Source organism: Microtus pennsylvanicus, chromosome X (genome assembly GCF_037038515.1).
Source record: "Microtus pennsylvanicus isolate mMicPen1 chromosome X, mMicPen1.hap1, whole genome shotgun sequence".
NCBI classification, from domain to species: Eukaryota; Metazoa; Chordata; class Mammalia; order Rodentia; family Cricetidae; genus Microtus; species Microtus pennsylvanicus.
In genome coordinates, this window is record NC_134601.1 from 127117417 (window position 1) to 127139315 (window position 21899).

General features: G+C 44.5%; 1 protein-coding gene across 7 annotated transcripts in view; it reads right to left on the reverse strand.

Annotated features, from left to right (window-relative positions):
• Positions 1-10764, reverse strand: part of Kdm5c (lysine demethylase 5C) — a 42067-nt gene extending 31303 nt beyond the window's left edge. For 4 of the 7 annotated variants that reach the window (XM_075958349.1, XM_075958346.1, XM_075958351.1 and 1 more), the window contains exons 1-5: positions 10282-10764; positions 6696-6773; positions 4384-4506; positions 3970-4140; positions 1888-2022 (exon numbers count right to left, since the gene is read on the reverse strand). In XM_075958349.1, the coding sequence (XP_075814464.1) occupies positions 1888-2022; positions 3970-4140; positions 4384-4506; positions 6696-6773; positions 10282-10431 (657 nt within the window). In that variant the 5' untranslated portion in view covers positions 10432-10764. The remainder of the gene's footprint in view (positions 1-1887; positions 2023-3969; positions 4141-4383; positions 4507-6695; positions 6774-10281) is intronic. The other 3 variants (XM_075958352.1, XM_075958350.1, XM_075958347.1) reach the window with 1 other exon arrangement.
• Positions 10765-21899: the final 11135 nt, after the last annotated feature.

The following is a 21899-nucleotide window of genomic DNA, read 5'->3' on the forward strand; positions in this document are numbered from 1 at the left end:
TGCTTGGAATGCCAGGAATTTCCTTTGAATGGTCTGCTCTTGAGTGGGGGTCAGGTAATCTCAGCCTGCCAGGCATTGTCTCAGGGTAAACTATTGAGACTCCATTTAAATTTATCAAAGGCCAAGGTCCCAGGTGATAATGGTTGGAGGAAGTAAAGAACTTCCTTTCTCCCCAGACTTAGATTATCATGGCTGGCCCACACAAACTACAGGCAAATGCTGATTGCAAGAATTAGTTTCTCCCAGGGATGAGCCCCTTTATCTGACTTTCCAATGCAAAGTGACCAGCTTTGAGATCATATATTTATATGTATATTTATTGCATATATGCATGAACATACACGAAAAACATTATCAAAGAAAAAGAGGTTATCAACTTGAGAGGGGTCATAGTTTGAAGGAAGATACCTGGGAGAAGATGAAGGAAGGAAAGGGAAAAATTGTGTAAATAAGTCAATTTCAATTAAAAACATTTAAAAACTTTCAAAAAAAATATAAAAAGTAGCATTATTGCTATATGTAGGAGGTACATGCCTTTAACCCAGCACCTGGGAGGTAGAGACAGGTAGATCTCTGAGAGTCTGAGGCCATCCAGGTCTACACAGCAAGTTTTAGGCTGGTCAAAGCTACAAAGTAAGACCCTGTCTCAAAAAAAAAAAATTGAGATTAATATAGCCTGCTAAATTAATATTTCTCAGTGAGAGCCAGGCGGTGGTGGTGCACGCCTTTAATCCCAGCACTTGGGAGGCAGAGGCAGGAGGATCTCTGTGAGTTCGAGACCAGCCTGGTCTACAAGAGTTAGTTCCAGGACAGGCTCCAAAGCTACAGGAAAACCCTGGGGGGGGGAACCTCAACTGAAAGACCTGGATAAATCCAGACCACCCCCCCAGCAGGAAGAAAATAGCCGAAAATCTAAGCAGGAAGAGAAGAATCAGAAATCCAGGATTAGCCAGTTCAGTGACTGTGTTTCAGGAACTAGCTGAAGATAAAGTTAGATTGTAATCTTGAGAAACAGGGAGTCCTGTGTCCGCGTGTCCCGTGCCCCCCCACCCCACCCCCCACCTATAAAAACCCCTTCTCCAAGCCGGGCGGTGGTGGCGCACACCTTTAATCCTAGCACTCGGGAGACAGAGGCAGGCGGATCTCTGTGAGTTCGAGCCTGGCCTGGTCTAGAAGAACTAGTTCCAGGACAGGAACCAAAAGCTACGGAGAAACCCTGTCTCGAAAACAAACAAACAAAAAAACCCTTTTCCAGGTCACTCGGGGTCGAACTCTTCCCCTGTGTGGGTTATGAGTCTCGGCCCCAGTGCACTGGTTCCTGTCTCATCGAATAAAGCCTCGTGTGATTGCAGCAAGGACAGTCTCTCGTGAGTTACTGGGGGGGTCGTGTTATCCTGAGACTTGAGTGAGAGTCTCCCCAGCACTGGGGGTCTTTCACAACCAAACAAAAAATTCCTCAATGAACACATAATGTATATACTGTTCTCTGTTGTCTCCTTCATGCCACCCCCCCCAAAAGTACGTAATCTTCTCTGCCTGAAGGTAGGGTATAGAAATAAGAAGACTTCGAAGAAAGGAAGAAACCAGGCACAAAGAGCAGACATATAAAAACGTACAGTACAGGCCATGTAGTAGTAATGCACCTTTAATTCCAGCACCTGGGAGGGAGAGACGGGTGGAGGATCTCTGTCAGTTCAAGGCCAGCCTGGTCTACAGAGTGAGTTTCAGGACAGGTTCCAAAGCTACAGAGAAACCCTGTCTCAAAAAAAACCAAAAAGTACACTCTTTTTATGCTTAAGAGCACAAAAGAATGCATAGCTTCAGTCAGCAAGCAGCATTCTTCCTACTCAAAAGCCCCTGTTAAGTGGCAATAAGAAAAGTACTCACATCAGGCTGTAGTCTCTTTGCCCTTCGTCCATAACTGTTGAACTTGGAAGGCTGTACAGACTGTCGAAGAGGGATGCTATGGGGTTTATATTCCTTGTCTTTTTCCTCATTATCAAACGGGCGTGTGTTACACTGCTAGGGATAAGTGAAGAGTTAGGTCCAGAGCATGGAATTTCAGTCCCCTAAGCAAGATTGTCCTTTCTTTTTTTTTTCTTCCCCCCCACCCCCAAGATTGTCCTTTCACCTTCACCCAATGGCCAAAGTTGTAGCCTAGACTCCTGACCAAACTAATAGCCCCAGTTCAACTGGTCTTTATCACTGACACCTTACATACTTTCAGAATTCCTTTTCCTTTTCTTTTTTAACATCCCCTTGGGCTGGAGAGATGGCTCAGAGGTTAAGAGCATTGTCTGCTCTTCCAAAGGTCCTGAGTTCAATTCCCAGCAACCACATGGTGGCTCACAACCATCTGTAATGAGGTCTGGTGCCCTCTTCTGGCCTGCAGGCATATACACTGACATAATATTGTATAATAAATAAATAAATATTTTAAAAAAAAACATTCCCTTGTACGTGTAGCATCCAAGCCACAGTTAGTATGTGAAGGTCAGAGAGTCAGTTCTCTTTCTACCATGTGCCTTCCAGGTCAAACTCAGGTCACTGGGCTTGGAAGGAAGCACCTTAACCCACTGAATCATCTTCCTGCCACTGACAAGGCTCCCCCCACCCCACCCCCGCAGTTGTACTCAACTCAGGGGTTCAGCAGATAACTAACTATAGGACTTGACAATAGATAACATAAAAACTATAAAAAGGCAAAAAAAAAAGTACCACTAGGAAAGAGTAAGGTCTAGTTTCCCAGTCTCCAGTACATGGAACCAGTCCTACTAAGAGTATTAATTAGTATGGGGGCTGGAGAGATGGCTAGGGCTGGAGAGAAGACTCAGAGGTTGCTCTCCCAAAGGTCCGGAGTTCAACTCCTAGCAACCACATGGTGGCGCACAGCCATCTATAATATCTGGTGCCCTCTTCTGGCATGAAGACAGAACAACAGTATACACAACCATATACAAAAATAAATCTTTAAAAAAAAGCTAAGATATATGTTATATATAAAATATAAGTTATATGGTGGTATACATTTGTAATCCTAGCACTTGAGTGGCTGAGAAAAAGAGGATCAAGAGTTCAAGGCCAAGGGACAAGCAAGATGTATCAGTGGGTACCTGCTGTCAAGACTGAGAATAATCTCAGTTCAATCCCATGGACCCACATGGTGGAAGAAGAGAATGAAATCCTGAAAATCATCCTCTGACCTCCATGTGCATGTATGTACATACCATAATTTTAAATGTAATTTATAAAGTTCAAGGATGTGGAGACACAACTCAATTGGTAAATTATATATAACATGGATATAGCCAGAGTTTGATCCCCAGTATTGCTTAAACTTAGTATGGTAGTGCATGCCTGTAATTTCAGTGACCTGAAAGGTGGAAGCAGGGGGATTAAGAGTTCAAACTCATCCTTGCCTACAAGTTTGAGACCAGCTTGGGCTATAAGAGGACCCTGCTTCAAAAGAAAATAAAAAAGAATCTAAGGGTTTGGAGAGATGGCTCAGTGGTTCACTGGCTGTTCTTCCAGGAGACCTGGGTTCAATTCCCATCACCCACATGGCAGTTCATAACTGTCTGTAACTCCAGTTCCAGGAGATCCAACACCTTCACACAGACATATATGCAGGCAAAACACCAATGCACATAAAATAAAAATAAATAATTTTTTAAAAAAAAAGAAGAAGAAGATTCTAAGACAGCAAGGGCATGGCAGTTGAAATCTAGTTGGGGGACTGAAGTAGGAGGACTTATTAGTCACCTCTGGACTTCCCAGCGGAGGAGTTTTAAGTGTAGTCTGAGCTACATGGTAAGTGGGCTAGCTGCGTGGTGACTTCTAGGCCAGCCTGCCACATACCAAGACCCTGTGTCAAATATAAACAAATAAACAACAACAAAAAAAGAAGTGTACCAATATGTGCCTGAGGATAAAGACTTTTTTTACTCCACCATAGCCTGGCATCCTTACCACAAGGTTGGCTCCAGACTGATACATTTCATAGGGATAAACAATGCGTTCATAGTGAGAGCGTAGCAGGGAACCGATATTTTTGCCAGGTGGGTAGTTGAGGCGCTGGGCCACACGAGCCCACCGACGATCCTTACAGATAGTTTCATAACCACCTTCTTCCACCACAATCTGCAAGGAAGAGCAAAAAGGGCCATGATGGATGTGAACATCCAGCAGCAGGCCTACAGAAAGATAAGAAAGACAACTGCAGCCTCTCGCTTCTCCCAATCTCAAACTGCTGTAAGAGGTGGGAAAATATTCTGCTGTGCTACCAGTCCACCCCTTCCATACAGCCCAGAGACCCAAGATCCAAACCAGAAGGGGTCCTAGCATAGCAAGGGTTTATTGAGATAGAGAAAAACCTGTTCTTACTTTGCTGAGGCTATAGAGGTCCAAGATGCGCCGTTCTACATTGGGAATCTTTAAGGATGAGCCCTGGATCTCCCAGAATTTGGCAATCTGGTCCAAATAGTTCAGTTTCACTCTTGTCTGGGCCTAAAGAAGAAATGGCTCAAAAACACCAGCCACCTCCTACCACCACCCATCCATTACCACCAACACTCCATCCCACCCCCCACACTCTGCAGTGTCCCATTTTCTGGCTCAAACTTAGGGGAGAAAGGGAACAGAGTAGACTTCGAGTGAAATGAGCTCTGGGCTCAAGACAGTGCTTGGCCCCACTTTTTTCTCATTTTTCCAAAAGGTCGTAATAGTCTTTGTCTCATTCTCTTGACAAGGTTGTTTGTGTATTATTATGTCTTATACAGATGAAGAAATAGGGCCAGAAAAGAGTAAAGTCACACAACAAGAACTAAGATACATAAGTAATCAAGTAACTCTAAGCTTAGCCTTCTCTCCACTGATTTGCTGATTGAGCAAATGCGCACCACTCACTGCACCCCATATATTTTTATTAGAAAATAAGTGCCAGGTTTGGTAGCTCACACCTATAATCCAGCACTTGAAAGGCAGAGGCAGGAAGATGAGGAGTTAAACTCCAGACTCCATTACATAGCAGATTTGAGGCCTGCCTGGGTTACTTGAGACACTGTTTTGAAAACAAAAAATGGGAAAAGGAAAATAGTACACTTATCCCAGAGATATGGACTTAATTAAGAAGAACGGTTAAGACCCTCTAGAAACTTCAGAAATGCCCAGCAGTGGTGGCGCACACCTTTAATCCCAGCACTGGGGGGGGGAGGGGGGCAGAGGCAGGCAGATCTCTGAGAGTTCGAGGCTAGCCTGGTCTACAAGAGCTAGTTCTGGGTTCTGGGACAGGCCCCAATGCTACAAAGAAACCCTGTCTCAAAAAACAAAAACAAATCTCTTGAGACAGAGGCCCTTTTCTAGTCAGTCCTCTGAGTCCTAGGTAGAGAAGAACTAAGGTGTACCCAAGGTAAGAAATGAACTAAAGTTCCTTGGCAGTGAAAATCCTAATGGGATTAAGAACACCATCCATACGAACCCAACCCTTACCTTTATAAACTTGGCCTCACCTCTGCTCCTTCCCTTATTAACTAGCAGGAAAACTCTAGAAGACCTACACTTGTTCAGTGCTAGGTAATACCTGTCCACAGCTATACCAGCCAAAGACCTGATCAGATTTTATTTCTCTAAGGAATTCACACTACTCACAAGAGATTAACTCTGGTTCTGCCTTGAACAATATCTAGACTGAGTTTAGGGCAGTAATTCTCAATGGAGAACAATTTTATGCTCCATGTATATCCACATACAACTACCCCATGACATAGATAGATAGATAGATAGATAGATAGATAGATAGATAGATAGATAGATAGATAGATAGATAGATCTGATCCAAATTGTTAATAGTGCCAATGCTGAAGAATTATGGTCTTAAAAAAAGTAAATTTGGGGGTAGCGGTATTCAGCTGGGCCCAATACTCCACTAGAATACTGAAAAAGGCTCAAAGACACATATTACTGGAGGAGGAGGAGTGGGAAGGGAACATGCATCTAACTTGTATCTTCTATGGAAAACTCCAGGACCGTGCGTGCCTGAAACCAACTTTAGGACACCCACTCTCACCATCCCAGGGCATTCTCAAGCTCCAATGAAAAATACCACCTGTCCTAGGGGCCCAGACGTCCTGTACAGAACAAAAGGGAGGGAAAAGGCTACCTGCCTGACCCCTGTCCATGTCTCTAACAATTCCAGCCTCTACACAGACCAGTTCTTGTGCTGTTTTTGCTCTTCAACACAACCATCCACTCTTCTAAGTATCAAAAAAGGAAGGTAGGAAGCACAAAGCCATGGATAAATTAGATATATGAGGCCACACTGAGCTGATCAAGGAAGAAGTTTCAGCCAGCCACACAGCTACCTTTTGTTGACCCAGGTAGGTAGGACAGGTATTGACAGGGAAAATTCATAAGTAGAAAAGTTTTATGGGAAAGGAAGATCTCCAGCCTTTGGTCTCACACGCTTTTAATCCCAGCATGGGGGGGGGGGGGTGGAGGCCAAGAAGCAGGCAAATTTCTGTGAGTTCAAGGCCAGCTTGGTGTACATAGAAGTTCTAGGACACCCAGGGCTACAAAGAGAAATTGTCTCAAAAAGCCAAATTTAAAAAAAAAAAAAGTGAATTGTCTTTGCCCTTACATCTGGAACTCCAAAGCCTCTTTTATGTCCTGGGCACACTTAAACCCTCTCCAAATCTCACCTCCAGTTCATTCAACCTCTGGATTCGGGGCGTAAATCTGAAGTTGTCCACTTCCACAGCAAAGGGTGGCTGCCAATCCTAGAATAGAAAGAGGAAAGGAACTTGGGTTATCCCACTTTAATGTATGACCAGAGGGAACCTAAACCCGCTCAGTGCTCCATTAATATTTCTTAAAATTTCTTGACACCTCAGATCCATTAACCTGGCAAACATATAAATGGATCCACTTCCAACTCTCCCCAAGACTTATAACAGGGCATAAGGACCCCTCAAGCCCATATGCAAGGCCTCATGTACACACCCTTGTAAACTTCTAAGTCTTTCCCAACAGTAAAGTGTTAGGATTTTGAGAATTATAAAAAGCTCAAAACAGTTAACCACAAACCTTCTATACACCCGCATTACCACCCTTCCCTAGGCAGGACATATAACCCAGAGTTCTGGCAACCACACAGGACCTGAAATCAGAAGACCTGGGTTCACAATGTAGCTCTACTAGTTACTAGCTATGAAATCTTATTACCTTTCTTTCTCAGTCTGTTTTCTTATCTGTAAGGTGGGCATATGAATTCTGGCCCTGACTTACTAACAAGACATTTGATCTCTAAGTCTGACCCCATCAGTGAATACCCATACAGAGTAGCTCAGCTCTGGTTCTGGCAGGGACTAATAGTTTAGGCTGTCAATGTCTGTTCTCTCAGAGTCATAGAAGACACTGCAGGAAAGACAAAGAAACATGCATCTGCATCTCTTACTCACTCACCAGGTTTGAAAGGCTGCCTGTGGGTTCTCTCTCATATACTTGCATGGTATAAGAGACAGGGAAGGAAGTCTGGAAGTGGGAAGCCCAATAGTTGTGGCAAAGAATGCAAGGATTTACAGAAAGGAAACCAAGAAAAATTAATGAAAGCAGGGAAAGCTTTACCATGCCAAGTTGAAGCTTTTTCTGTTCTACCCAAAGGACAGCTAAAGACTCCCCTTCCCAACAGACTCATCAATACTTCCCCAGACAGTCCTCTCTTTCCTGGAGCTCTGTTGTGTAGGAAGTGGTTTAAAAAAAAAAAAAAAAAGACAAAAGACCCTAGAATAACCTAGATCCATGTCTTCATTTTACAACTGGGGAGAAGAAACTACATGTTAGTTAGCAATAGAACCAACACTAGAATCCATGTCCTCTGATCAATGGTTCTTTGCACTACACCAAGCTACCAGCATCCATACACAAGTGCATACATATGAAAGGAGGATAAAGGAATGGGAAAAGAAGGCTGTTGATCTCTTCTGCATGCATGCTCGCCCTCTTAGAAAAGGAGCCAGAGGATTCTTATTTGCAAGTACACATGTTCTTCCCCAACCCACAGTATTAGAGAGAGAGCACCTGAGGCTGAGTAAAGCAGGAGAGAAAAAAAAATTAGGCTAATAATGGTATAGCTTAAGCCCAGTGGAGCTCCCCATACTCTCTTACCATCCACCACACTCCCATCAGCACAGATAACCCAGACAGAAAGGTGCTCAAACACAAAACTCCAGGTATCCCTTTTTCCTGCTCAGCCAAATTCTAAAGAATCAGTGCAACATCAAGCACCTGACAGGAGATTGCAGAACTGAAATCCTAAAGCAGGAGCTACAACAGAGAGATGGGGAAGGTCCAGCAAACCTCTCATCTTCAGTCCCATACCAGTACAAAATGCTCAGGATGAAGGCATTTAGAGTGTGGTGACAAACAGGATGGCTATCTAATTCAAGAAGCTATATGAAGCTCCCATATGGCCCATCCATCTATACCAAGTGTAGCAGTCATATGCTCTGAAATTCAAACCCAAAACCACCCCTCTAAGACAAACTCCAATTTCCAAACAGAAGAAAGCCAGGTGCTTTAGGGCCTAAAGGTGTTTTAAGGGGGGGGGGGGGGAGACACGACACAAAACCGTCAACAACAAAAACAGAGTCAGGTCTCTTGGACTGGAAAGAAGCTAGCTATTGGAGCAGAAAAAAGAAACCTACCAAAGGACAGTCCTTTCTGGCCACACACGGACACACATGACTACTACATACACACACCATGGGCTTGTCATTCTTTCCCATCCTGGTCCCCCAAAGCAGGGTAATCGCACCTATCTAAGGCCAACCTGCCCAAAAGCCCGAGGGAGAAAAAGGGAAATTCAGATCTCAACTATCCCTAGGTCAGAGGTGCCTCTCCAGACTACTTCAAAGAATTTTCCTCAATGCGATCCAGGCGTCCAACCTTTCCTTTCTGTTGACCTTCCAGGCCTGTTACTACCAGTTGTGACTAACTCACCAGAGAAAAGCATCCTCAGACACTGTAGCCAGGCTCCAACAAGGAAAAAATTAGCTTACCTAACTCTTCCTAGACCCTAGAGGACGCATCTAAAGCCAGCCAATGGAAGGGCACCAAAAACATTAGGTCAGATAAGGAGACCTGTGGTGGTCTTCTCAGGTGGGAATGAGGCTCCACATCCTGGATAACCTCCTCAGAAACACAGTGCTGCAAGAGAACTCAATCCAACCCACCAAATCCCATGTGGCCACTAAACACTGATCTTCATCTCTCCTCCAGTGTCAGCGAGGCAGCAGCCTGTCCTAGCCTTTGGAAAACTTCTGGTCAAGTCAGGACTAGTACCAAAGATATGGTCCTTTTTGCTGACGTTTGGGAACCAAGAGAGATTTCCATAGCTCTGCTCTGTTTCTGGGGACCCAAGAAAGCCTTATCTTATAGGATCACCAACATTCTGGGCCAGAGGTAGAGTAGAAATCTTCTGAGAAGGGACATACCAAGCTAACTGGTCTAAATTTCTTCATAGAAAGTCTGCAGAGACCCTGCGCAAGTTCTGACATTGCCTTCAACTAGAAAACGGAACCAATTCCTAAACCCATCTCTGAGGAGGCAGAAAAAGCACCCAGTGTGAGAATGATTTCCTCACTGACCCATCAGGCCAGGATATTATCATAGATGAATTGGCCTGACAGGGTGTGAGTAAACATGAGTCAACACACACAGGAGCAAACCAATGACCACATCAAGCACCTCCAGAGTCACGGTAATTACCACTTACCAGAGTGTACTATGTTACCTAGTTTAATCTCATTATTCCCCAGTACATAATTTCACAGGCTCAGAGATTACCTTACATGCCCAAGGTCATACAGATGCTAACCTTCTAAGTAGTTTTAAATTCTGTCTCCCTGAATTTAAGAGTGTGATCTTTCCACTACACCACACAGCCTGCCTTAAAGAAAATGACACAGTAGTCATTACTGAGCATAGTCTTGAAGTAGAGGACACAAACTACAGATGTATTTTCCGTGCCTCCCAGCGAAAACTCTCCCCAGCCCACTAGCATCTCAAGAGCAGGGTGGGTGGGAGTGGGCTCAGACCCCAGGTCTCTGGCATGCCACAAAACGGGAGAACCCCTAACTCCAGCACCCTTTCTACGATGAGCAAGGCACCCACAAGATCCCAGTCAATCCATCTTCCCACACCTGCTGCCCTCGCTCGGGACTTCACCACGGGCTACCCGGATCCACCCACAAGCTCGCCGCTGGCGACCATCGCTCCCGGCCTTACCGCAGGTGGGCGGATCTTGCAAATGCCGGACTTCTCGGCGATGGGTCTGATTTTCGCGATGTAGCCAAGAGGGTCTCGGAACTCGGCCCAGCTAGGCTCGAACACCGGGCACTCCGGCGGCGGTAGGAAATCGTCGGACCCCAGCTCCATGGTGGGCCCGAGGGCTGGGCCAGAGATCAGGAGGGCTCAGACCGCCCTTAAGGACTCATGGCGCCGCCGCTGTCTGAAACCGAGGCACTTCTCGGAGTCTAGGCCCTAAGCAGGACGGCCACCGCCCGTCAGGGCCTAGGGGGGCGGGTGCCGTACTCCAAAAGTCTCAGGCTGAGGTTTCTATTACCGACCCTTAATCCTGTTCCGTTTCTTCCACACCCTGCCGCTGCCTACCGACTACTGCAGCCTTTGCTACTACAGTTAACTCCCGGTCGCCGCAGGTTTCATCGCCGCCACCGCCATCTTGGTTTGTCAGCGTCTCCTCCCCCAACCTCTGCACCTCACCACAACAAATCGGATCCCTCCGCGAGGTGTCTCTCCGACTTTTGTCTACTTTGAGCGAGAATAAACCCTAAGAAGCTTTCATTATGTGGTGACTGAGATAAATCTGGTGGTATATGCTCCTTATTTGAAGGTGGTTAGTTAAAAGTATTTACCAGACTGAGAGAAAATAGTTCCTCTCGGTGGCGGAGGAACAAACTCGTAATTTGTAGGCCGGATCCTTTTACCGGATGGACCGGCGGTGCACGTTTAAAGGCCAGTGATGCGCATGCGCAGTCTCTAGAAAAACCGGAAGAGGAGCTCGTATTCATAGATAGTGGCCCACGAACTGGTACGCGCCCATGCGCGCTCGCAACCACTCGCGCACGCGCACGCACACACCCTAGTTCGCAAGCAGGCTTTCAGCTCCTCCCCAACGTCCTTTGCTTCTTCTCCCAGGTCTTTCTGTGAGAACCACGCCACGCAAGGCGGCGTTTTCTAGGAATCTCCGCCCCCTCCCTTCTCCCCCCTCCCCCCCCCCCCCCCCCCGCATTCTGTGTGCCCGCTGCTTGGGGAAGACTTAGCTGACTTACACCTCTGGGTTTTTTGTTGTTGTTGTTTTGTTTTTAAAGGAAAACAGGAAACTCCTTACTCCCTAGAGAATGTGGATTTTTAGACGCTTTGGTCCCTCTTAGAGTAAAAATACATTATGCTACCCCAGCATCATTGGCCATCAGCATTTTAATTAATGCTTTCAGCTGTTCTGTATGCATTGTAAATGTATAAACACTAAGTGTGTATGTGTGTATATACTTTCGTGGCAACTACTGCTACCAAAAAAAAAAAAGGCCTGGATGTTTACATTTTTGTTTATTCCATGTATATGCACCACATGTGTGCCTGGTACCAGTGGAGGTCAGAAGAGGACATCCAATTCCCTGGAACTGGAGTTATGGATGATTGAGACCCACCACATGGGTGCTGGAAATGGAATGTAGTTCCTCTGCAAGAGTAACAAGGGCTCTTAACCACTGAACCATCTCCCCAAACCGTTTTTATATTTTATGCATTTTATCCATCCCCCACCAGTGACGTCTGTGCAAAACACCTGTTTGCCAATTTGCCAATTTGTGAGCCTGTAGTGTACTGCTTTTCAAACATTTACATACATAGAGGTTATAATTATTGTGGTACCTGCTACATGTACATGTACCGTGTGCAGGTTCCCTAAGCTGTTTCTCCATAGGTTCATTGGTGACAACTATGTATTGAACCAGTACTTTGGAACTTCAGCTCAGTGGTAGACATTTGTCTAGCATATGCAGGGCCCTGGATTCAAATCATAACACCACAAACAAAAAAGTTCTTGGGAGGGGGTGACATATATCTGTATTTGGGGATCATCTAAATTATTCATCAGGTCTGTACCTATATGCACAGATTGTGTGTCCACTGTTTGAGTACCTGTGCACATGCTAATTAAATTTATATTCTCACATCGGACTGAATTAATTAAGCACAGAGACCCTTTGTACCTTGTATAGTAAGCAATACATGTTGAGTAAACAAAAGAAAAATGAATACGTTTTATAACTGGTAGCTCATATTGACTGAAAATAATGTACACTCTCTGCAACATTTCTTGTATACTATAAAGCCTCTACCATAGCTTGAAAGTGTCTGAAGAGGAGGAGGAGTGTTGTTCCTCCTCTAGTGAACTGCTCCTAATTATATACAGAGACAAACTAAGTAGATTCTACTTCAGGACTAAGCTTTGGTCATCCTAGCAGAAGGAGTAGGGTACTGAGCGGGAAGCGCACCCTGCAGTCCCACAGACCTGCCTTCTCATCTCTCTAGCTCTGCTATTTCTAGCCCTACCTGAAGCTGAAATGAGGATGAAAATGCCTGCCTACAGTACCTGGTGCATAGCAGTCCCCCAGTTATTTGGTAGTTGTTTTTTTTTTTTGTTTTTTGTTTTGTTTTTTGAGACTGGGTTTCTCTGTGTAGCAGCCCTGGCTGTTCTGGAACTCACTTTGTAGACCAGGCTGGCCTCCAACTGAGATCTGCCTGCCTCTGCCTCCCAAGTACTGGGATTAAAGGCGTGCGCCACCACCACCCACTTTTATCTTTTGTTTCTTAGAATCAGCACGTCATTACAAAGTAAAGCTCAATGAAGATCTCACTGTTGTCGAAGTGTGATGGCTCCTGACAGCAATCCTAAATTGAGGAAGAAGAACTGACTTCTCAGGCCAACCTGGACTACACATCAAGTTCCAGGCCAGCCTGAGCTTCAAGAGCCTGTCTCAAAACAAAAAGAATAACCCTTCTGCCCAGCTAACATTTCATATTTTTTTCATTTGTTGTTTGGGGATTTGTTTAGTTTTTTTTTTTTTTTTTTTTTTTGGTTTTTCGAGACAGGGTTTCTCTGTGGTTTTGGAGCCTGTCCTGGAACTAGCTCTTGTAGACCAGGCTGGTCTCGAACTCACAAAGATCCGCCTGCCTCTGCCTCCCGAGTGCTGGGATTAAAGGCGTGCGTCACCACCGCCGAGCTTTGTTTAGTTTTTGAGACTGGGTCTGACTACATAGCCCTAGCTGGCCTGAAACTCACTATACAAATATGGCTGGCCTCAAACTCAGAAAGATCCTCTGCCACCTAAGAGATGTGATTACAGGCATGAGCCAACACACCCGGCAATAGCCTTGGGAAAGATGTAAGTCAAGTTTCCATTCTGTGGAAGAGGAATCAAGTTCTAGGAAGATTTAATAACTTGCCAGTGTTGCAGAAGTTGCAGATTCCTGGTCAAATGTTTTTCCAATCATTTGCCCTGCTTAGGTAAATTTACTCATAAGTCAAGTAAGGATAAGTATTTAAGGTAATATTAAGATTCAAGGATGGGCGGGGGCTGGCGAGATGGCTCAGCAATTGAGAACACTTGCTGTTCTTGCAGCGATCTGGGTTCTATTTTCAGCACCCACATGGCAGTTCACAAACATCCTCAACTCCAATTTCAGGAAGATCTGGTGCCCTCTTCTGGCTTCTGAGGGCACCAGGCATGCACACAGTGCACATACATGCAGGCAGGCAAAACACTCACACATGTAAAATAAAAATAATAAATAAATAGTCCATTTTTTTTTAAGGTTCAAGGCTGGTGAGATGGTGTCATGGCACTTCCTACCAAGCCTAATAACTCAATTTTGATCCCAATAACTCAATTTTGATCCCCAGGCCCCATGTGGCAGAAGGACAGAACTGACCTCTATATGCATAGTGTGGCACAAACATGCCCAGACACAAAATGCACACAAATAATAAATAAATGTGATTTTAAAAAAAGATTCCAGTGCAGAGAGATGGCTCAGTAAAAGCAATTGCCACCAAGCCTGACAACCTGAGTTCAATACCCCAGGGCCCACAAGATGGAAAGAAAGAACCAACTCCCATAAGTTTTCTGCTGACCTCAACATGCACAACTCAATGTGTGGTATACATACACTCAGAAAGATAAACAAGTGTATTTAAAAGGTTTTAAAGATTCAAGTGGTTAGCCAGGCGGTGGTGGCGCACGCCTTTAATCCCCACACTCGAGAGGCAGAGGCAGGCGGATCTCTGTGAGTTCGAGGCCAGCCTGGTCTAGAAGAGCTAGTTCCAGGACAGCCTCCAAAGCTACAGAGAAACCGTCTTGAAAATCAAAAAAAAAAAAAAAAGATTCAAGTGGTTAAAAAAAGCTTTTTTAAAAAGTGGCTCTGCCAGCAATTCTATCACCTAGGAGGCTAAATAAGGAGGATTTTGAGTTTTAGGCCAACCTGAGCTATAAAGCAAGATACAGTGTATAATGACACTATAAAGAGGAACTAGGCCGGGGAAACATGAGTCAAATTAAGGTTGGCGAGTTTGCTGTTCCTCAGCTAAAGACAGTTTGGCTTTTCTACCTGGAGGAGCTCAATAAGTGGTAAAGAACATCAGGCTTTTGGTCTCAGCACCACCCAGTCTTCCCACAGTCTTCTCTAATGCCCTTAGCCCAGACATATCACTGGGCAAAAGGAAACTGCACACTCTTTTAAGTCAGTGAGACTGTGTCCATGAATTCCTATTTGTGAAAATCATACTACACACCAGGAAGTTTGTGAGCATGTGGAAACACAAAGGCATGCCTTCCTGGAGCAGAAGGTATTCACTCACGGAGATCTGCCGAGTACCACATGTTCTTGATTCTTGATTTTCTTGTTCATAAAAAGAACTTAAATAACAATTTCATTACTTCGGAAAATTAGCGGTAACGATGTCTGCCTTTCTTTAAGGGCCAGGTGCTATGAAGTAGTATTATCTCTGTCTTGCAGATGAAGAGAAGGAAACTCAAGCGCAAGTCACATAACTAGAAAGTGACAGAGCCAGGATTCAAACCTACAACTATCTTTGTCCCCTAAAATTCTACCTATGAAAGTTTCGGATGTTGTTCCTCACACAGAAAAGTGTTTAGGAAATAAGTTCCTTTCCAAGATTCAAGTCTTATTGGGGACCAATCAAAGACTGGGCACTGAAGGCTTCAGAATTTGGAAGCAACAGGGATCTGGCCTTGTGCTGAAGGCTGGCTTGGCCTCACCCAGGCACCTGGGAGAGAGGGCTGGAGTAGAATGTGTGCAGAGCAATAACTCGAGGTCTTGGCTGGGCTCCCAATAACACCCCCATATATTCTGTAGATAAAGTGCATGAGAACACCATTGTGCTTTAGTGGTAGGAATGAAACCCAGGGCCCTGAACATAGGGTCTCATACACACTAAACAGGTGCTCGGCCCCAAACTCTACTACCAACCCCTAGGCCTCCTTTTAATTTTGGTCTGTAAAATTCCAAAATAGGTATACAGTATCTTTTGTCATTGTTTATTTGATCTTTGATTGGGGCTGTTTGCTTGTTTATTTGTTTAACATGCGGTCTCACTTGCTATATATCCAGGGATGATCTTGATAAACTCCTGATCCTCCTGCCTCTAACTCCCAAGTACTGTGACAGGAGCCACCATGCCCAACTCCCAAATACCTGTAGACTCCATTTCCTTCTCACCTCTATCCCCCTCTTCTCCATGATTTGTGAACCATTTACTATCTCTCTACCATGGAAAATTCTTAAAAATTTACTATTATCATTATTTTATTTTATGTATTCACATGTTTTGCCTGAATATAGGTTTGTGTCTTTGGAGGGCACTGGATTCCCTGGAACTGGAGTTACAAACAGTTGTGTATTGTCATGTGGATGTGGGAATCGAATCTGAGTTCTCTGCAAGAGCAGTCAGTGTGCTTAACTGAGGCACCTTCTCTCCAGCTGTTTCTTCTTCTTTTTGTTTGTTTTTCAAGACAGGGATCCGCCTGCCTCTGTCTCCAGGCGCACGCCTTTAATCCCAGCACTCGGGAGGCAGAGGCAGGCGGATCTCTGTGAGTTCGAGGCCAGCCTGGTCTACAAGAGCTAGTTCCAGGACAGGAACCAAAAAGCTACGGAGAAACCCTGTCTCGAAAAATCAAAAAAATAAAAATCAAAAAAATAAAAATAAAGGCGTGCACTACCACTGCCTGGCTCTTTTTCTTTTAGATGGAGTAGTACTATTATGTTGATCACGCTGTTCGTGAGCTTGTGTTCTCAAGCAACTCAACTATCTCAGTCTTCTGAGTGGGACTACCTGCAGGTGTGTACCACCACATTCAGATTGTACTCTGAACTACTATAAGGGCCTTAAGATATATGTGATCGAGAAAGAGAGCTTCAGAGAGAGACATACTCAGAGACAAATATAGGTGTACAGTATGTGTATAATCAAAGAAACTAGGAAATTATAATAATATCTAAGAGTATCTTATGATGCCAGAAAAAAGGTGATGCTCAAAGAAAGAGACAGATACTTAACAATATAATCAAAACAATGAAAATTCAAAATACATTAGGACAGTGGTGACTTTAAATTGATTAAAATGAAAATCCATAACCACACTGATATAGAGAAATTAGAGAAAAAGCAAAGTTTGCTCACTGCTATCTTGGTCTTTTTCCTTTCCTTCCCTCCCTCCCTCCCTCCCTCCCTCCCTCCCTCCCTCCCTTCCTTCCTTCCTTCCTTCCTTCCTTCCTTGTTTTTCAAGATAGGGTTTCTCTGTGTAGCCCTGGCTGTACTGAAACTCACTCTGTAGACCAAGCTGGCCTCAATCAAACTCACCTGCCTCAGCCTCCTGAGTGCTGGGATTAAAGGCTTGAGCCACCACCACCTGGCTGTTCTCTTGGTTTTTTGAGACAGGATTTCTTATAACCCAGGCTGGCCTTGAACTCCTGCCTCCACCTCCCAAGGTCTGGAAGTATTATGTTCCACCATACTCATTTGAGAACATTTAGAATTCTAAACAAAAAAATATGAATGGAATAATGGAGCTGGTAAATCATCAACAGATGCTGAAATTTCTTTCTAAATATGATGACATTATGAACATATATAACTATAACCCTGATGCCTAAATCTTAATCTGTCTCTTTTTTGGGGGGGGGCAGGTGGATAGAATGAGATGGTCTTATTCTATGGTCTAGGCAGTCTTAGAATTCACAGCATTCCTGCTGCTTCATTCTACAAACTTTGTATTAAATTTGTGAGCTACCATGCCCTTTCTAGGTGCTGATTTCCAAACTCTTTACAAGAAAACAATCTTTGTTTTTTCTTAAAAAAAAAAAACAAAGCAAAACAAAAACCTGATTTAGAGGCTGGAGCAGGGAAATTATAAGACTCTAAGAATATCTAGTGGTGCCAGTAAAAAAGGCGGTGCTCAAAGAAAGTTGGACACATGTCAAAGGTCACAAAAGTCACCTTAGAGGCTATCTACAGGCCAAATCGGGGCCATTTTGTGTTCATAGATTTGGTTGGTTGGTTTGTTTTTATAGTATTTGGGATTGATCCTAAGACTAGTGTATGCTAGGCAAGTGCTCCTACCACTAAGTTTTATTTATCATTAATATCTTTTGCCAGTTTGCTTGTTTCTTCAAAACAGGGTTTCTCTGGGTAGCCCTGGCTATCCTAGAACTCTGTAGACACAAACTCAAGGGATCTACCTGCCTCTGCCTCCCAAGTGTTGGGATTAAAGGGATGTGCCACCACCACCCAGTTTTATGTCTTGCTTTTTAAGGAAAAGGTGTCTCAGAGATGGACACCTTTTCTGTGAGTTCAACGCCATTCTGGTCTACCTGCTGGCAGGTGGTGGCACACCTTTAATCCCAGCACTTGGGAGGCTGAGGCAGGCGGATCTCTGTGAGTTCAAGGCCAGCCTGGTCTACAAGAGCTAGTTCCAGGACAGGCTCCAAAGCTACAGAGAAACCCTGTCTCGAAAAGCCAAAAAAAAAAAGAAAGAAAGAAAAGAAAAGAAAAAAAAAGAAATTGAGAGAGAAAGAAGAGAGATAGGGGAAAGGTAGTGGTTTGAAGGAAAGAGGAAGAAAAGAGAAGGGAGAAAGATATTTGAGCCTTTAAAAAGAAGCAGTTTGCATTAGAATAATAGAAAAATGCCTGGTCTACAAAGTGAGTTCCAGGATAGCCAGGGCTACACAGAGAAACCTTATCTCGAAAAACCAAGCACCAAAATAAATAAATAAATATAAAAAATAAAAAAATTTTAAAAAGCTGGGTGATGAGATAGCACAGTGGGTAAGGGCGCTTGCTACATGACAAGAGTTTGGTCCCCAGAACCCACACAGAGGAAGGAAAAGGGAAGTCACACAAGTTGTTCTCTGACCTCCACCATATGTGCCACTGCCTCAAACACACATCATGCACACAAGCACAAATAAGGACACAAATAAGTAAAAGGTTTTTAATTAATGTTTTAATTAGAAAGAGTCCTAAGGGGAAGTACTGAGGTGATGGGCCATTTGGCACAGTGCTTGCCACAGAAACAAGAAGACCTGAGTTTGATCCACAGCATCCACGCAAAAAAGCCAAGTAATCGCAGCACTGAAGTAGAGACAGGAGGATCCCTGAGGACTGATGGGTAGGTTTAGTGAGAGACCCTATCCCCAAAATAAGATGGAGAGCAATTGGGGAAGTTGGGGAAGATACAGAACATCAACCTCTGGCCTGCACGCACGCACACACACACACACACACACACACCCTGGGGAACCAATGCTCACACTTGCTAAGGAAATGTTTTCCTACTCTCTGCCATCCTTGCACTACAAGACAGGGCCTGCCATGGTACAAGCCCCTCACCCCATAGTTGACAGCAGAAGTTGGCCGCCACCCTCATGATGCTGATTAATTTGTGTTAGTTCCGTTTAGGGCTTTCTGAGACAGGGGCTGAAGTGTATCTCAAACTTGCGAGGCAACTCTGGTTGCCCTTGAACTCCTAACCTTCCCACCACCACCTCCCCACAAAAGCACTGCGTTTACATGCCTGTGCCATCACCTGGTTTCTATCCAAATTTCAGAAGATGCCAGGACCCCTAACAGGCAACCCTTGAGAGGGCAACAGGTGAAGCTGTGAGAGTAACCTTAAAAAGTCCGTGGTGATCCCAGGAAGCTAAAGATGCCTGGGTAATGGGAACATTTGCTAAGGAAAGCTTCAGCCAGCCAACAAGGCCAGCCCAAGAAAGGGGTCACGGGGGCAGGGCTTTCCAGGTTCTTTGGATGTTACATTATGATGCCACATGACCGAGACACCAGACATGAAGCTACAGAATGTAATGTTCATCCTACTGGGTTTTCAGCCTTGCTTTAGTCCCTCCTTTCTATATCTTCATTCCTTCCTTGAGGAATGAGAATGGTTTATTCTGTATTCTACTGTTTTAGAATTCTGCAACTTTTTTTAATTTTAAAAATTCCATTCATCAATTAATTGTGTGTATGTGTTTGTGCAGCAAACGAGAGGGGAAGACTTCTGAGATCTTGGCTAGGACATCCTGTAAAGAACTGCTAACTTTTGCACTTATTTCTGTAGGTGGCTGAGAACAGCTGGCTGACTGTGTGTCAAGAGGTAGGCATTTCATGTGCATCAGCTAACAGTTGTACTGCAAGACTTTTATCTCCATTCTAGAGGTCAAAAACCAGGCTCTGAGGGGTCAGGTGAATGGGTCAGTATATAAGTGCTAAAGGCTAAACTTTGCCAAGATAGAGCCAATCTCTAGCTGAAATGGGAAAAAAAACTGGGTGAGAACAAGGATAGTCTAGCTTAACCAATCGAGGAAGAAACCAATACATGCTGTGCGGACTCCACATCTGGGCTCTTCACACTCGCGTCCAGTTCATAGGGAGGCACCAAATGCTTATATGGCTTTAGCTGCTGTTTCTTTGGGTAGCCTTTCAGCATGCTTTACCAGGAAGAAAACAAAGGCACTGATCCAAGAAGTACAGGCTCACCTAAACCACTCACCTTTGCACATTCTAGGAAAGCAGCGAAACTATCAGCTCAGTTGTCTGGGACCTTGCTGCCTCTAAGAGCCATTACACTGCCCCATTCTTTCTGTGCTAGGTTGAGACCCAGGGTATAACTAACTACTGGTGCTAGAAATGGCTCCATTTTACAGTGAAGCAACTTGGGCCAGTGGAAATGGGTTTGGGTTACAAGAAAACCTCACCTCGACTTGCTGTGTGGCCTGTCTCCTCTGTAAAGGAAAAACAGCTATTTGTTAGTTAATATCCTAAGTATATACGCAGAGCTCATAGAAAGTATCTGGACCTGGGTCTTCTTGGCTCAAGTCACCTCCCTGCTATCAAGAACAAAAATATGGCCAGTCATTGTATAGAGGGTCAGTAGCAGGGGTTTCAAGGCAAAACCAGGCCAGTCACAGCAAGAGTGACAGAGGCCACATGCTTTCCACATAGTCAAACTATAGAAAGAAGATAAGAGAACTAACTTGCTGAATACCTACACCATCCGAGGTGCTTGCCATTGATCACTTCATGCAGTTATCACAATTCCATGTAGCTATAACTAGCCTGGCAGAAATGAAGATACTCTTTTTCCAAAGAAAGAAAGAGAGGAAGAGAGAGAGAGAGAGAGAGAGAGAGAGAGAGAGAGAGAGAGAGAGGAGAGAGAGAGAGAGAGAGGGAGAGAGTCTTTTTTTTTTGGTTTTTCAAGACAGGGTTTCTCTGTAGCTTTGGAAGCCTGTTCTAGAACTCTGGTTCTGAAAACCAGGCTGGCCTTGAACTCACAGAGATCTGCCTCCTCTACCTCCTGAGTGCTGGGATTAAAGGCATGTACCACCACCACCCGGTTTATTTTTATTTCCACTTATGCATATGTGTGTATCCATATATAAATATAAACAAATGAGTGTGTCGGATCCCCCCCCAAATTGTGGAGTTACAGACAGTTATGAGCCACCATTTGGGTGCTGGGAATCAAACTCCAGTCCTTTGCAAGAATAGGAAGTGCTTTTAATCTCCGAGCCATCTCTCCACCCGAAATATTTTATTAAAGAGACACTTGTGTCTCTCAATCTAACTATCAGATTATTTAAACAATGTGCCTCAAAGAAAGGGAATTTTTCCAGGAATCTCATGCCAGAACTTGTCTCCAGGAAAGAGGTTTTCCCCAGTTCTAACCACCTTACAGGAAGAGACTGAAGCCCAGACAAGGAAGGGCCAATGGTGGCTGGAACCACACCTTGACCTGGACTGTTTTGTGCCTATCCATGTTCCTATTTAAAACTTTGACCTCCCTTCAGGACCCTGAAGATAGACTTGGCGCGCGGGGGGGGGGGGGGTAGTTGGGGGTGGGGAGGTGTCTCTTTGTCCCTCTTTGTAATACGGTCACACCGAATAAATCTCTTTTTCATTCTGCTTTCCACTTTTAATTTGGCTGTTTTAATTGGCTTAATGAAGACAAGTGGCTGAACCTGACTTGGGGCACAGGTTGTGACCACCAAGTTCGATAGCATAACAATGTATGGTCATCCCAAATTGTAAACTGAAGTGACAAAGACTTGGATCATTCTCTGAAACTCTTGTGCCTAAGGGAAAACTTCAGGATGTGTACTAGTTCAACGCCAAAGTCCACACCTCTGCCACTGTCGTGCAGACAGAAAACCCACCCTCATCTACCCCCCCACCCAACTGCAGCATTTTGCGTGCCCAGTTGTCTGAACTATGATTAGCACATCACCTCCCCGAACTAGCACCTCTC